Source organism: Asparagus officinalis, chromosome 1, assembly GCF_001876935.1.
Source record: "Asparagus officinalis chromosome 1, Aspof.V1, whole genome shotgun sequence".
Lineage (NCBI taxonomy): Eukaryota > Viridiplantae > Streptophyta > Magnoliopsida > Asparagales > Asparagaceae > Asparagus > Asparagus officinalis.
The window spans coordinates 88,781,962-88,800,633 of NC_033794.1; the positions used below are offsets into that span (position 1 = coordinate 88,781,962).

At 31.3% G+C, this 18,672-nt stretch overlaps 1 protein-coding gene across 1 annotated transcript in view; it reads left to right on the forward strand.

Moving 5' to 3' along the window:
• The window catches only part of LOC109827450, a 66,670-nt gene that overhangs the window by 21,217 nt on the left and 26,781 nt on the right, over positions 1 to 18,672 (forward strand). Inside the window, exons 11-13 of the mRNA XM_020394459.1 lie at positions 13,271 to 13,912; positions 16,614 to 17,013; positions 17,155 to 17,297. Coding sequence (XP_020250048.1) covers positions 13,271 to 13,912; positions 16,614 to 17,013; positions 17,155 to 17,297 — 1,185 coding nt within the window. The remainder of the gene's footprint in view (positions 1 to 13,270; positions 13,913 to 16,613; positions 17,014 to 17,154; positions 17,298 to 18,672) is intronic.

An 18,672-nucleotide genomic window follows, 5' to 3' on the forward strand; every position in this document is an offset into this window, starting at 1 on the left:
ATTATGCTCTTGAAATAACAATGAAATGGATGAATTATTCTCCGTTCCAATAAAATATTGTGCCCTTGATATGTCTTTATATATTGGTATAGAGAGATATAAGGAGGGAGGGAGGGAAGGAGGAGGTAAAGGTAGAATTAATTTAAGTGATTGAAGGCTTTATCCACTAACCTTTTTATCAATTAGATTTGCTTTGAGATTTGTGTTGGCATATAATAGACATCAATGCTATCTAGAAGATGTTATCACATGCTAACACGAATATCAAAGCAAATCTAATGGATAAAAATGGATTAATGATTGTGAGGTGGTGACTCATTTAGCAAAATGAGCTATCAAGAAATAAAGAGGTGAGGTCCATACTTTACAATGTGACTTTATGGTGGACCTCATCACATGATTATACTCGGTAGGTCATTTAATAAAATGAATTGTCATTTCATGCCAATTATTTCATGTGGACTTATTTGTAAATGGTTTCTCATATCTTTCTCCCTCTTCCTTTGGCATTTTTCATCCTTGTTGAGAATCCCTAACCCAAGACCCAAGCTCTTCCCGAAATATGCAGAAGAGTCCATGAAAATCATAAACAATATAGTGTTTTCTATTTAATGAGTCTTAAATCAGTTACAATAACATTGTTGCAAGTTCATACCATGTCTGAATTAGATGAATGAAATGTTTCTCTGTAGAGGATTTAAAATAGTTTGAGAAGGGAAAGCTTGGGTTTTCGGTGGGCTGAATTCTTTGAATGAACAAAAACGCGTGAGCATGAGGAAGGGAGAGAAGGATTTGGGAGATAATTTATGCTTAAGTCCACTCATAATGTAATTTACAAATAAAACCTAGATAACCGTAATATATCTCTATAAAGGTCCTAATTGATTTTAACAAATTAGATGCCGATACGTAAGGACTGTGCAAAATTTTTTTTGCACTATCAGCTCACCTCTCTCTCTCTCTCTGTATATATATACATATATAATTAAGGCATAAGAAAGAGCAATCTAATATAGAAGTTATAATAGTTTTCTTATATCCTAATTATACTAAGGAATTTAGCCACACATTATTTTTAATTCCTAATTTAATTATAAAAGTAAACATGAATAAAAGGACAATAAAAGAAACTAATTATAAAAAACAAATAAAAAGCAAAAAATAAACTAACTATCTAAGCATGAAAATGAAACTATCTAAAACTAATGAAGCAAGAAAATAACAAGCCCAAAAGATCCCAAGTGAAGGCCAAGAGAAGCCCATGAAAAATTAAAGCAAAGATCACCAAGATAGCTCATCGATGTTGTAAAGTCTTTCAAGACATGAATAAAAGAAATTAAATATCAGCTAATATGCAATCCTAATTAAGAAAGAAAAATTTAGCAACTAAAAACACATAATAAATTTTAAAAAAGAAATTTTTTATTTTTGTTGCAAAATTAAAATTTCAAAATATTTGGAAGGCACAAAATAATACCCTCCTATCCTCTAAAGAGGATTTACAAAATTTTTCACACCTCACCCATACTCTGTAGTCTATACCTCTATTTATAGATTACATAAAACAACATCAGCCCTCGAATCAAACTTGCACTCTAATAAAGCAATTTTTGGCCATACGGTGCAAGGCTTGAAAATTCTGCACAGATTTTAAGATGTTTATAATTCTGCCACTGGTTCACTAAAACAGCCGCATCTTGAGTTCTACAACTCTGATTTGACTCAAACTTGATTTGTTGAATTCATAATTGAAAGAAGAACAATCCTATATGATTTATGGATGGATCAAAACAAAATCATATTGCACACTTCAACTTGAAAGACTTTACAACACTACATCGTTGAGCTATCTTGGTCATTTTTGCTTCAATTTATCCTGGGCTTCTCTTGGCCTTCGCTTGGGAACTTTTGGGCTTGTTGAGTTGTGCTTCTCTTGAGGCTCTTTTTAGCTCTTATTTTCTTCATTCTCCTCAATTTATTGATCCATGTTCTCTCTCTTATATATGTATGTATGTTTGTATATATGTATCATATGTCTATTTATATATATCATATCATATTCCTTTTAAAAGTATGAATTTGAAAACAACTTTTCATAATCAATATTATCCTGCAGTCTTTTGGATATTACATCCTTAACTTATTTAATATTTTATTAATAAAAATAGAAAGTAATTGAAAACTTGATTACGTTTTAGGTAAAATTTCTTTAAAAAAATTCAAACGAGGATATAATATTAATAAGATAGTGAATTTTGAAAGAAAGCGAAGATTTGGCATATTAGAGAAAGAGATTTTGGTTAAAATTTACTAAGTTGCCATCAGTAAAAAGATTTGTAGATTTTGAAACAAATTATAATTTATCTTATAAAAAGGAAATCTTAAATTTTTTTAAGTATAACGTTTTAACTAGTAGGGATTGTGAAAAGCTTGTAATCCTATTAGATGTGCATCCAATTTGCCAATACAAGCGTAATAGTAGTAATAGAATTCAGTTGTGAAATTTCATTCATAACCTACTTCAAAGTTGAACTTGGTAATTTTTAAAGAAAACTAGTGAAACTACCAAAATTGGTTATAGAAGAATGTGTTTCAAATATAAAAATATTATAGAATAATGTGTACAAATTTAGTGATCCTTAAATTGGTGGAACCTCCAAATACACCAAAAATTAACATGTGACATATCAAAAAGGCACAAAAAGCTGACATGTGTCACATCATAAGCAAGGTTTTAAATATCGATTATCGGGGATTTATCGGACGGTCAAAATCCTTATCGGATAGCGAAAATCGGGATATATCGGGGATAAGTAGTATTTATCGGAGTGATATACTGGATGATGTATATATATAATATAATAACTAAAAAATATAATCTAACCATGCTTAATGAAATATAAACATACCAAAATATAAATCATCATGTTTAGAATCACTAACTAATTGTAGAAAGCGGGTCGGGTCAGGTTTAAAAACTCAACAATCCAACTCAAAATGCCCGACCGATAATCCCGATAAAAAAGCCTTACTTATCGGCCGATAAGTGCCGATAACGCTGATAACTCGCCGGTAAATTCTTCAAAACGATAACCGATTACAAAACCAACTTATCCTAGCGGAGAGCTCTTAAATCCGATAACTCGGCCGATAATATCGATTATCGGCTGATATTTAAAACAATGATCATAATAAGTACACGTCTTTCTATCTTATCAAAAGATGACAAGTGGACACTAAATCTTATATTCACCTAATGGTTCTCATTAAAGTACAATTATCCATAATTAGAAAATTCTAATACTTACATAGCAAGATGGTGACAAGAGAATGAGATTTGAGATTTTTCTTTGGCAATAGGAATAGTTGGTTTGAGACCCTTAGGCCTAGGAGAGAGCTTTTCACAGTTAACAGAACTTTATTCTAGAAAAGTCAAGAAGAGTAAGTGAATGCGGAACTATTGTGTAAGGAGCAAACCCATGCAATCATCTTCATGGACCCCGATGAGTCTATGAAATCTAAGTCGAAGTGGATAAATCATGATTTGAAATTTAGATGGTTTTTCGATATTTGTACTCTTAATCTTTCATACTTTGAAATTAACCCCTCAAATCTAAATATTTATAATTCTTATTAGATTATAACTATCCATATTTTAATAAAAACCTTATAATGATATATTTAAATATAGAAATATATTCACCAAAGAGTCCTCATCAAATTAAAATTATTAATAATTAGAAAATTCTACTAATAAAATATTTTATAATCCTTATCAGATTATAACTATCCATATTTTAAAAAATCGCATAATCGTATATTCAAATATAAAAATTAAAAGAAAAATTCATATAGAGAACTTCTCCAGATAAAATCATGGATCAATTTGGGAAAACCCTCAACTATTTTAATTTGAGAAAACTTCCCTCAAGCTTAAGCATATACTGTTGATAGCTAAACGTTTTTCACTTAACCTCCCTTAAATATGAGATGTATTTAAGAAAACTCCTATCAACTATTTTAATTTGAGAAACCGCCTTTAAGTTTGAGCATATTGTAGATAAACCCTCTCAAGTTTAAAAGTTCGAGAAGCCCTCATGAACTCTTCTCATTTTTCACCCTGAAAGTAACACTGTTGTTAGGTCTAGCATGACAATGATAAGTAGGTTACTGAAAAAGACAAAAATACACCTCAATCGTAAAAATTACTTTGATCTTTTTTAGATAAGGGAAAGATAGGAGAAAGAGGGAAAAAAGTATTGTAAGTTAATCAAATTTTTTTCACCAGTTGGTGATTTCTAACTAAAGGGGTTGATTTTTCAAAGGATATTTTAGTCATTTTACATTTTAAAATAACATCAGTGGGTTTGGTGAGAAAATTGTGAAAGATTTAGAGGGGGTTGTTAGACATGCCATAGTTGAGGGGAGTTTCTCCAATTTTCAGGGTAGTGTGATTATCAATAATATGTCCAAACTTAAGGGGGTTCTCTCAAATTGAATAGTTACGTGGGTGGTTTTGAGGCATTCACTATGTAAGACTCATCCGTGCTCACACAGACAAAATACTTGTTTGCTTTTATGTTTCTTAAATTATAGAGGATTTTAGATATTAGTCTCTTACATCATATGTTTTTTGATATTAGTCTCTCAAATCTTCATAATTTGATATTATTCCCTTTGCTACCATTAGTGTGTTGATATTAGTCTCTGTAAATAGTTGGCGTTATACTTTCGAGGAAAATTCCGTTTACTTTTTGGATGGGTAGACCATTATACCCCTCTGATTATAAGCCAAACTCATTATTATTTTTAACTTATACCCACTTAAAAACCTCAAAGCCGGTTTAACACAAACCGAAACCCGAACTTATTTCAGCCCCTCACATTCTTCTTTTCATCCCCTTGATTCTAAACAATTTATCGGCCTTTACTTCTTTCAACTTTTACCTTCTTAAAATAAGAAGAGGAATATAACCCAAAATGTCTTCATCAAAAGAGTAATAAGCTCTTACCTAATGAGTACTATCTAGAAATTCAAAATACCCCCATCTCAAGCTCATAATCCATGGCTTCTTCTTGTCTTCTTTATCTTCATAATTCTAAAGTCAAACTCTTCTCTTCCTCCCCTCTTTTTTTTACCACAAACCACAGCGACAAAAACTCATTCATTCCCTCTAACACAATCAACAACAACAACACATTCATGCTTAGAGATCCTAAACTCCATTGTAGGATCAAATTTTCACTATGCTGCCTCTCAAACACTACCACCCATCAAACCCTTATTGAAATCACAGTCTCACCTTGTAGCCTCATCAAGAAACCCCCCTACAACCCGTCAACAAACTTTAATAATATATTAGATTGAAACTATAAGCGAAGGAGGAAGTGGTGGAAGGGGGAAGAGGAAAAAAAACTAGATTTGGGGGAATTAAAACAAAAGGTTATTTGGTAATTACCCATCCATTTGTTACCAACTAGTTGAGGTGCACGTGCAATGCACATGGTTAAATATCATGAGTTGAGATGTACATGATTGAATATCATGATTATTTAAATTGATAAAAATAAAGTAAAAATAAAAAAAATAAAGTTTTTGTGGGATTGATCATCAGCTCAATAATCTCTCTCAAATAAAATATTGTCATTGTTTTCTTTAACCCAGACTGAGGCTACGTAATCTACTATTTGTGAGTTATAAACATATTAATTTAGTACAATATCTCTATTTATTAATATCTTGAAGTGTTCAAAAGATGGGTGATCATTCAATTCACAAAATTTTTTTTATATGAATTTACTTGTAATATGTTCATTAAATTTTTAGTTGTGATTTGACTCATATTCATGTTAACTTTTAGTTGGTGTTTTGCTCATATTTATAATATTTAATATTCTTATTTAATTTTATAGCTCATTCTCTGTATCATAGAAGTAAAACTGAAAGTATGAAGAATATATTTTCTTACGAAATTAGAACAGAGATATTATGATATATTTCGCCATGTGTTCTAAATATAATTTTTTTCTTTGATGCAAGGTCTCTATTAAATATTACCCAAAACGATGTGAACGAAAAATGCTATTATAACTCACTTGTCTAGGAAAATTGTATTATATATAGGATACATAACTCATCTAGAATATCCATATCTCCTAAGTGGATTTTGTTGTTGTTAAAGCAGCATGTTAGATGCTCGTATTCAAACTTTTTGGCTCTATAAAAACAAAAGATTTTAGAGTGCATAGCTTATATACCGTAAAATGCATATCGATTCTTGAAGAATTTTTTCTAATAATGATATTATTACAATGATATTACTATTTAATATTAAATCAATTTTATTATTTATAAGAAGGGATCCCAACAGGACCAGAGAGAAAGTCAGCAGCACAAATTCCGGGGATCTTGTTTTAAATGTCGGAAGGTCGGACACAAGGCATTAGAATGCCGCAGTTCACTAACAAGAACTCAGAAGGGATATGGCCCAACTCATGATATTATTACAATGATATTACTATTTAATATTAAATCAATTTTATTATATAAGATTATATGATCCTTTTTAATAAATTATAAAGTATATATATGGAAACATCGATGCTTATACCAGTAATTGGGCTCCACAAAATAGGTTAACATTGTAGTTTGCTATATATAGTACTATTTACAATGCTATTACCTTTCCTCTTTATCTTATTATCCACACTTTTCTGATGTAAGTTCTCTTTTGCTAAACATTCAATTGGCTATATTTAATTTTTATAATATCAGAGGTTAGAATGTTCTCTTCTATTTAAAAAGTGTTGACATGATTTTCTTAAAAAATATATACACATAGTAACAATAGTATATACTTCAGTGAAACTTAAACATTAGCTTGAAGCCATTTAGAGTGAGGTGCTTTCTATGCTAGAATGGTGGTATAGTGATTAAACAGTCTAAAAGTCAGAAAAAATTTCTACAAAGGAAAAATAATTTAATATATTAAATTAAAAACTAATTTATAAAATTTACATGGACAATGCAGATAGCTATAGAAAATAAGGTATATATTTTCATAAAATTTTTATAGTGGGTGACCAATTATAATCATCCTAATTTAAACATAAATAATTATTATTTTAGTTACTAATTTGATATGGTAACTATGGAATAAAACAGGATTAGTGATGTGCATACTTAATTATGGTATAATAATCTTAAGAACGACTTATTTTTTAATATCATCATTAGTTGATGTGTATGTGTATGTGCATTACACTGAAAACACAATGAAAATTTAGAAAACTACAAAATAGACACCCTTAAAAGTTTTAAAAAATGTAAAAAAACACTCTAAATTTTATAATTTACAAATACACAAAACTATTAAACATTACATTGAAATCAAGAAATTATAAAAAAATCATTAAAAAATTTCAAACTTTGGAGGGTAATTTGCAATGTACTAAACTTTAAGGGTATTTTTTTTTTAAATTTTAGATTTAATAGATTTTTAATTAGTTATGTTCTTTTTAAAAAAGTTATAGGTAATATTTACCATGAACATTTTTTCCTAAACCTATACTTTTAAAATGTGTATGATATTTTTTACAAAATTTTAATTTTCTAGGGGTTAGTAGTTTTGCATATTCATTTGTGTCTATAGGTTAGAAATTCTCATAGAGTTTTTTTGTAAATTATGAATTTTAAGGACTTATCGTAATTTTTTAAACTTATAGGTCTTTTTTACAGATTGTAAATTGTTTATAGACTATTAATACTTCATATGCTTTTAATTTACTAATAAATTTAAAATTTTAAGGGTGTTTTTTGTAAATTTTGAATTTTAAATGTTTGTTTCTAATTTTAAAACTTTAAGGGTGTTTTCTATAAATTATAAATTATGCAGAGAATATTTATAATTACTATATTTTTAATGTACTGTTAGGTCAGAAATTATCAGGATTTTTATAAATTTTATAATTTTGAAGGTTTTATTTTGTACTTTGTAAAAAAAATTAGAGTGTGTATTGTAAATTTCATAAATTTTTGGGGGTTGTTTGTGTTATTTGTAGGTTTTTAGTATGTTTATAAGTTTGACATTTTCAAGGTGTGTTTTATAAAATTTAAAATTTTAGGGGTGTTTTTGTAGTTTTTAAAACTTACAAGATATTTTTTTCAAAGTCAAAAACTTCCAGTTTCTAGTTAGCATATATTTTTCAGATTTCTCATTGAATTGAGATAAGTAAAATTTATAATTTTTAAGATGCTTTAATAAAATTTTGAATTTGTAGGTGTGTTTTTGTAATTTAAAAAACTTGGAGAATATTTTTTTACAAAGTCCAAAAACTTTTAGATGTTAGCTAGCATTATTTTTTAGATTTCTCTACAAATTGAAATAAGTAAAAGATTTGAATTATATGAAACATATATATTTTATCCAATAACATGTTAAGTCTCATTATGATAAGAATAAATCATTTTGTTACCAATTCAAAGAAGATAAGATAATTAGAATAGGTCTCATTATGATAAGAATAAATCATTTTGTTACCAATTCAAAGAAGATAAGATAATTAGAATAGATTAGGATAACAATGTAATAAATCATTTTGTTACCAATTCAAAGAAGATAAGATAATTAGAATAGATTAGGATAACAATGTAATATTAAAAATACCTAAGGGTAATATTGGTCATAGAAAGATTTTTCCGAACTCGTACTTTTAAAAGGAGTATGATTATCTGGCAATAGTTAAGTGCTTTGAACGGAATAGTTAATAGGGGGACTAATTTCACCACACTAATGGTATTTGACGGACTAATATCATATGAAGATTTAAGGGACGAATATCAAAACACCTATGATTTAAGGGACTAATATCTAAAAACCCTAAAATATATTAAATTTTTGCATGCAGATGACTAGAATTCAATTTTCGTAAAAAGTTAAAATTATGAAACTTTACACATGTATCTATGATAATTTATTTAACTGGAAGCATTTAATACTTCTTAACATATGCCTTAAAGACACATACTAGAAAAACACTTGAAAGTAAAAATAGTTCCTTTATAATTTGCTGAATTGTGCCAAACAAAATGGACCAAAGTCTTCATATATCATTTCTTTCATTTGTAATTGAAAAGTTTTTCATACATTCTAATATACACATAGTTTCTTTAAGATTTTATGAATTTTATATAATTTGGATGTGAAGTTCTATTACATAATTTAAAACTTTTTATTTTTTTATACTCTTAGAATTTTTTTATACTTACATATTATATTCTTGGATCTTTTCCCATTATATATTGCATATACTGAACACGTAATGATATTTGAATTACTAAATGCAAAATGTTACTTACCATTGTTAAAAACAAGTTAAGTTAGTACTTTAGTGGAGATTATCAACCAAGCGAAAAGTCTTTCGCAATCAATCGCGAATAATATTGTTTAGTAAATCATTATATAATATTGTGTATATAGTACACTTTTCTTATGAACATGAGCACACAAATGGCTTATAATAACGTCAAACATGAGAGGACAATTTAGATTCCCTACATTGTCTTGGCTGTGAGATGAAACTATTTAAAAAGTCAGTTATGTGTTCATGTTAAAGAAATATTTGGTGTGCATTAGTCACAACATCAGTTTGTGGATTTCCTATTCTTCTTATGATGCGATTTACTATAGATAAAATTATAAATCACAATATATTTGATTAGTCTATTTTTAGCCTTCAAATTATGTTTTTAAACCCTATGATTCATGAGAAACAATAATGGTTTAGTTGAATTGAAACATGATAATATGTTTTTATTTTCATTCTCTAATATATACACTATATACCATAAACTGCATTTTATTTTTGCTAAACCTACTTATTGTAATATTTGTTGGTTATGTGGAAAAGTTAGTTTATGATAACCATAAAATTTTTCGCAACCCAGTTATATTAAAGAAATAAATTCAAAGAAACAATCAAGATATCTGACTACATACAGTAATCCTACCTAGTATACACACACTAGTTAAGGAAATTTGCAAGGCTTCCCACCTCTTTGCCCTGTCAAGAGCTTAATTGCCTAGCTAGAAATAAATCCAAAGAAACAATCAATATATTTGATCATGTGCAGTGATCCCACCTAGTATATACACGCACACTCTCTAGTTTAAGAAATTTACAAGGCTCCTCACCTCTTTGCTGTGTCAAGAGCTTAACTGCCTGGCTAATAGGGTAAGTCTTCATTCTTAGCAGCCTTCTATGTTTCATGGGAAATCCATCTTTTGCCTTAATTGCTGGCTCAGAATTCAACATAAACTTAATTTAGTGAATGTAAGGTTCACCACACTTTAAAATTTTGATTACTTATTTGATGGAACTTCTTGTCTCTTAGTTGTCTTTCAATACCGATGCAATTCCTAAAAAAATGTTAGCTTGATAAATGATAAGTGTATATACAATCGATTAGGTTAAAAAGTCATAATGTGCTCAAAATTGATTTCTACAACACTCAAGGTTTTAAATGTTGGATGTCGGACGACGAAAATTCATGTCGGATAGAGGAAATCAGGGATATGTCGGGGGATATATTCTAAATATGGGTTGCTATATCAAATGATGAACATATATATATATATATATATATATATATAATATATATAATATATATATATATATTATATAATATATTATATATATATATATATAATATATATATAATATATATATATTATATAATATATATATATATATAATATATATATATATATATATATATATTATATATAGTATATAATATATATATATATATATATATATATAATATATATAAATCTAATGAATGCAATGTAAGCATACTTAATGAATTCTATATTCTAACCTAAATATCTAATGTAAAGAAAACAATATCGTAACCAACAATATCTCGACTTAAATGAAATCATATCTTTTTATGATTTCATTAGATAGTAGCATCATACATCCGCAAGCCAATTGCTCTCAATGAAATGAAATAAAATGAAAGGGACATACAAATTTAAACTTTAAAGTAGCGCAGAAGCTAGATTATGAAAAGAAATACATCTCAATTAACAACCCTTTTAAATACACTAGACGTTGCATAAAATATGCTATTAATCCCCAAATTCAAGAAGACAACTTAAATTAAAACCTAAGTTTAAGTAGAGAGCCTCGAAGAGAGTCGTCGAAGCCTTGGAACCCTAGTTTCTATCAAACCTCCAATTGTGCTTGAAAAAGAGGGAGGGAGGGAGAGAGAAACAATTGATGGCTTTGATGTCGAAATCGAAGCTGGGAGATAGCGGAATTCTGAGTTTGGATCACAATGGATTTGGGGCAAAACTTTGCCCTGAATGAGAGATATTAGGAATAGGGTCATATAAGTCAGGTCGGGTCAGGTTTTCAAAGTAATACTCGAAGCCAATAAGACTGTTTTAAACAGCTCAAATCAGGTGCTATTTTAAGCCAGATATAGCGCTCGGCGCTCGCTTTTTTCGATATGCCTTATATGTCACTTATATATGTCACTTATATGAATCCATAATTGATTTTCGCCTTAAGCAACACTATATCGTGGTTGTTTAGTGTCAAAGCCGCAATGTCGGCCACTATGTCCAACATTTAAAACCATGACATCACTAGCCATTATATATAAGTGATAAGTGTTCTTGTTCCATGTTGTAAATGTTAGATTTTTAGTGTTATCAGGGACGAGTTTAGAAGTGGGTCAGCGGGCGTAGTGGCCTACTCTATTTTCAACACTTTAATGGGCAGAGGTGTTTGTGCTTTAGGATTTCGGTGGATGGAGAAAATCCCTCACTGATAAAACAGAGCCCAAAACCCTTCACCTATAGTGTTGAAATTGGATAGTCAATGGGCCTTTTAAACTTGGAGTGAATGCGGTTTCACTAGGCATCAGTCTTATAAAATTGAAAGAGATTCCTTTGTGAGGTGTAGCAGCGGAGCCAAACAAATAGCCAACTAAACTTACAGAATGCCTAATTGGAAAGTATGCTCATGACTATGTTTCCATGGAGAACATGGAGAAATCAAATGAGAAAATTTATTAGGATTTTCTTTTCCGTCTTCTTTTTCTTTTTGTCTCTCTTTTCATTTAATAATTTTGCTTTCTGACTGAGCACTTCCATTTCAACTCAGTAAATGATAGTTATTAACAAGAATGGAGAAAAATGGTTTTATGAGATCAAAGGGTTTTGTTTTTTGCTCTTGTGTATTTCAAGATCTCCTTGTCATGACACATTAAGTTTCTTATACCTAAATGGATAGTAGATAAACCAAGCACTTTAGGCAATTTTTTCTCCTTCGAATCCCGTCACTATCTTTGTTTTTTGAAACAATGGTTGAGGTTATATCAAACTTTTGAACCAAATTGAATCAGAGATTAAAGCAGGCAGAAAATTGAAAAGCTAGAGGTCCTAAATTAGGACTTTTGGCTGAGATATTCCCCTCTTATTACAACGGCCATTGAGAATCTCCTTATAATGGGGCAAGGTTGTGTTGGGACCGATTGTGAGTGGATATCATGTACTTCTATAACGAACATTGTAGCTTAGTAGCATATTTGCCAGATATGAAACCATAAGCAGCCCAAGCTACGACAGATATGAAACCATAAGCAACCCAAGCTGCGGCAGATATAAAACCATAAGCAGCCCAAACTACAGGCGAATACTTGTTAGATACTAACGAATATGACGAAGGTCTGGAGCTATACCTATAATTTTTTATTTTTATTCTTATGTAATATCAAAATTGTATAAATTGGTTAAAACTTTAAAAATTTAAAATTAGCTATTGCATTATACTGAAGTTGATGTTCTTGAAATATATGTATGCAATTTGCCATATTCAGCATATTGTGATATGTGTTTCAATAGCTCATTGTTCTAGCACTACGATATCCGTATTCATATGTTAAATGGATGATGAAGCTGTCTACAAGAGAAAAGGGAAAAAAAAGTTAGATACAAAATTGGACAATGTAGAAGAGTAATATGTCCATTTGTATCCTCTGTCTGGGAGGCATGATAGAGCACCTTTGAATTTTAAATTCCATTTTGTATTCTTCTCTTATAGTTTCATTACTTTGTAAACATATGAAATTGACGTGAGTTTCAATAGTAACTGCTGTATGACTTGGATACAGCTAGGTTAGACCTTATTTTGGGAACCTCTTCTACATACTTCAAGAAATCTTCCCCAAGCTTGACATAAAATGGGTTTTTAAATGCAGATAGTGCTCGATCAGCCTTTGCATGTTGAAGTTCATGTCGCATGGGAATCCCAACTTGAATATCATATGTGTCGCAGTAATTGGGAACAGGTCTGCAAACTCTTGGATGCGATTCCGACATCTCTGTTATCAGAGGGCAGTCTTGAAATTAATCTGAACAGTTCACAAATTTCGACAAATACAGAAACTTGTTCCAAGTTTCCTGATCATGCAATGTATATTTGCGCTGCTGAAGAGCTAGAGCCTGTGTGCATGGATATCCCTGATGTTAAGATTTTCACATCTCCAGTGGTAAATACATGTTCATCATGGTTGAAAATGCTCGTAGAGCTGGAACTGGCCAGGAAATTTATCTTTCTAAAAGACTATTGGGAGAATACTACAGATATCATACCTCTCCTTGCTCGTGCAGGCTTGACCATTGATAAGTGTAGAATTGTTAACGAACCAACTATGAGCTCTCTTGATCTAGCTGTTTTGGACACTGGTAGGAGACCTCACAAAGATGCAGGAAAAGCATTGCATAAGCTTGTTGTAAGTCATTGTACACAATATAACTTGCCAAATCTGCTGGACCTTTATCTTGATCATTGCAATTTGGACCTGGACGATGATTTGCTTTCTCCTCTCCTGGATGCTGCTGTAAGTTTTTGGTAATATCAGCCAAAATTTTCCACCAAAACGTTACCGTTGTAGTCAGGCTTTATTGTTTCATATAGTTTACAATTTATGAATAATTTCCGTTGCATTCTTTTTGTACTGCAGGTTATTTTTCAATAATTATTTTGTTTATATCCTGTAAAGCAACTCAGTTTATAAAATGGAGGGACATGATGCTTTAAAACTAAGAGGCAGTTAAAGCTTTTGCTTTTGGGCCTCGATTAACCACTATAAACTAATTACTAGCATTAGAGGTGCTTGGTTTGAATAACAAGCAAATCGATTGTCCTCTCTAAAATAATTTAAAAATGATAAGGTGTTATGCTTTGGCTGTGGAAATTTATTAGTAATTGTAGTTCTATTTGTTTCCCATCGAGACCAACTTTCTGCAATTAGTATGTAGACTTAGCCTTCAACCGTTTCCTTTTCATCAATGAAATATTTATAAACACATGGTTTTGATGAAAGAGAGAGCCACTCTGTAAAAAGTGATATCTTGAACATCTAGAAAACCTGCTTTCTGTAAATAGTATGTAGAATTAGCCTTCATCCGTTTCCTTTCCATCAATGAAATTTTTATAAACACATGGTTTTGATGTAAGAGAAAACCATTCTGTAAAAACTGATATTCAGAAAACTCTTTTTCTTACAACTGAAAGAACGGATGTGTTCTGAAAGAGAGAGAATTGCATCTGACACCCTGCTTCTTTTACCTTGTAAATTTGTTTATATAACATAATTAATTAACAAAAACCACACTTCAGCCATAATTCTAACGTGGGTGTCTTACATGAACTTTTGATATTTCTAGAGCAAAGATAGCCTCATAACTGACATGAAGTTTATCACTACTACTGAAGTTGTGATTGGATCATTTACTACTTTTTCGGTTTAGTTACTTGAATAATCTAAAGATACTAGACAACCATGAACGAGAGATGGTAGTGGAATGAGGAAGTCTAGATGTAATCAAAACAGACAAAGTCATCTATATTAAATGGGTAATGTATGGAAATGACAGAATGGAAACTACAAGTTTATTGTAAAACAAGCCAAAAATATAAATCTTATGATTATTATTACAGTAAGGTAGGGAGGAACAGACAGTGTATTTAATTTTAAGTTTGTTTAATTTTATAGATCTAAGTAAATCATTTGCAGTAAGATTGAAGACCGAAACACACTAGTGAAGGAGGAAGAAGCCGAAAAAGGATATGCTGCTGTTGGATCTGATTATTATCTTATTGAAGTTTGTAATTGTTAAGAAGATGAGGGAGGGGTTAGAATGCTAAAGTGTATAACAGTTTAAGAAATCAGAGCATGCCAATCAGATGGAGGAGAGGCACATTGTATCTATATATGAGAACAGATGTATAAAGTTTCTGCAAGCAATCATGGAAACACGTTTTAAGTCGTATAATAAAACACTTTCTGGAGGGAGCAGTCGACCAAATTCTATGAAAATAGATGATTGTCTCAGAAAATCAATTGGGCCAAGAGAGGCAATAGTGGAATGTATTTATTTCAAATATTTACATATGGTTCACATTGACTGGGAAAATAGTGAATGAGAGGGTCTTTATAGGGAGATATTGTAATGACTAATGACTTTTAGGAAAAATGTTTCTATTAGTAATATGAATGTAGTTAAGGATATATATGGTTTGTGTTTTACCAGATCGCCATGAATCCCCCTTCCGCACCCCCCCCCCCCTCTTTTTTTTTTTTTTAACATTCAGTATCAGTTCAGGGGTATGCCTTCAGTCAAGAAACCAACTATGCTTACCCGCAACAGGATGGCATTGATGCAGCAAGTTGCAGTGGGATCATCCCCACAAATGCTCTTTAAGATTCATCACATATGGTTTCAAACGGATTGTCAACTAACTAATGCAGCCCTCTTTTATAATGGCTTGGAGCATGTCTAAACCAAAATGTGCAGTGCAAGCTTAGCAAAACCATGAGAAGAATGAGGGTGTCATACACTATGATGACTAAGGAACACCTAGGATTTATCACTTCCACTACTTACAACTGCAAGAGATATCGTAATAAAATTTAGCAGACCTGTTAGGAAAAATGAGGTTGTAGTGACATTAAATTCCGGTGAACGGTCATTTTCACTACTTAGGGCCAGGATCAATCAATTATCTGATTGAAAGCTTGTCTTCCATATAAGCAAAGTAGGATTATTGTAAAATAGAAATGTTAGTGGAGTATGATGCGATTTTAGGATTTTAATTCTATTGACGACTCATTTCTAATAAGATGTCTATATGACCCCATGATTTATGTATCATCCTTTTGGGTAATCAAGGAAAATGTATCCTAAAAATGTTATAGCTTGAAGCGAAAATAATGAGGTGGATGTATGACTGACATTAGGCTAAAAGGTTTAAGCGAGGCATGAGTTCATCCGTAGCAAGTTTGATGGCTTCAGTTGAGCACAGGTGAAGGTGTTTTTTTTTTCTCTCCAATTTATCATAAGAATTGAAAAACTTTAGCTTGCATCTTTTTGATCTATAGTCTTACATATTTGTCAAAAATTGCATATACTTGTTCCATATTTTTTGTATTCTGAATAATTGGTGCTAAATTGAAGCTGGATAGCTTTTTTACAGTATTTGTTTCATACAATAAGCTGAAATGCCTAAGATCATTCAAATATGTCGATGCCTTTCAGGGAGATTGCCAATGGGCAAAATGGTTACTTTTTTCAAGGAACAAGAGGCATGTGTATGAGGCTTCATTGTCTAATGCTCGTTCAAATTTGTCTCGTCGAATGATCCATGGTAGCAATCTTAGTGTCTTGGAATTTGATGAAATAATACATACGGTTGATGATATGGCTGAAGGGGGAGGAGAAATGGCTGCTTTGGCTACCTTGATGTATGCCGCTTCCCCAATGCAGAAGTGTCTTTGTGCCGGAAGTGTAAACAGGCAATGTAGTTTTACTCCTCAGTGCACTTTGGAAAATCTTCGACCTGGTCTCCAGCACTTTCCTACACTCTGGAGGACACTTGTCAATGCTTGTTTTGGGCAAGATGATAATGCTTGTAGTTTGAATTCTGACGCTGTTAATGGTAATTTTCCATGCTAGTTACATGTTTCTTCAGTTCTTTTACTTTTTTCATTATCACGTGTTTTCTTCAATTTTTAGTTATTGGATGTCAGTTGAATGGCTTTCTCGGTTTGCATATCTGAATGTGACCCTTTCTCAACAGTATTTGGGAAGTCATTGCTCTCTGACTATTTGGGTTGGCGCGATACCATATTTTGCTCTACTGGAGGTGACACTTCTTTAATCCAAATGCTTCCATGCTGGTTTTCGAAGTCTGTTAGAAGATTGGTTACCCTCTTTGTCCAGGTTTCATCACATCTTTCCACCCAATGTTTGATTTGATTGCACACATGAATTATACTGTATATTATTCATGTTATACAAATTTGCATTATGGAAAGACGAATTTTGAATAATTTGTTTGCTAAAGAATTCTTCATACATGATAGGAGTTCATGCATGATCCTTGAGATTTGGGATAAATTGCTCACAGATGTTGCTTTCCTGTGATGCATGATAACTATTGCATATTTGCATTTGTAGAATGGTTAAAATAAGGATATATCCTACTTTAAAGGGCCCTACACCTGGTGCATCAGCCTTTCTTTGCCTTGATCTTTCTGATAGTGAGTTGCGTTGCCAATAAGATGACCGCTTTCAATTGGTCTTACTAGTTTAGCTGAACCCTACTTGGCCTGAGCACAGGCTGGCTTATGGATGGTTTGGACTTATCTGCCAATCCTATTGGGATTCGAGTCTGTGCTTGGGCTGGAAAAGGAGTGACTTTAAGTCAAATCTTACTTTTAGCCCTTGACCTTGTATTATATGTTGGTTGAAACCTCTGCCTTTAGAGACTATCACCTGTCCAATGAGACTGAGATTTGACGACTGAATTTAAAAACGATGAAGTATGCTTTCTAATAAATACTGCTTTCTTCCTTTGGTAAGACTGGTAATAATTGTAACAAAAAATTCTTTATGTTTCTGTTGTAAAAGAATTCGTTTCTAAAGTTGATTTATATCGTTGGAGAAATATATATTTTTATGTGTCCTAGTCTAGCCATGTCACAACTGTTTTTGTCGGGTGTTGTGTGTCTATGTCATGTCACACCTCAGTCCTTAGTTGGCATATCACCTTTATGCATTATGCTATATTGCTCTCTCTCACTCCCTCTCGCTCTCTATACACACACATATGCATACACAAGCACACATATACATATAATACACACACACACACAGAGACAGACATAGACCCCTACATAGAAACATACACACACATGCATACATATACATGCACACATATATATTATATATATATGTAATGTGTGTGTGTGTGTGTGTGTATATATATATATATATATATATATATATATATATATATATATAGAGAGAGAGAGAGAGAGAGAGAGATGAGTATGTTTGATATCAAACACAAAAAGTTATGCTTGGTAGTGAGGTGACATAATCCCCTTCACTAATTCAAATGGTTGTATATTCTCATGTACTCCTCAACCCATGTGAATGTGGTTTTCCATTTGAATGAGTGGAGGAGATTGTGTCACCTTACTACCAAGTACAAAATTTATGCTTGGTACCAAGCATACCAATGTTTCTCATATATATATATATAGAGAGAGAGAAATATGAGTATGCTTGGTACCAAGCACAAATTTTATGC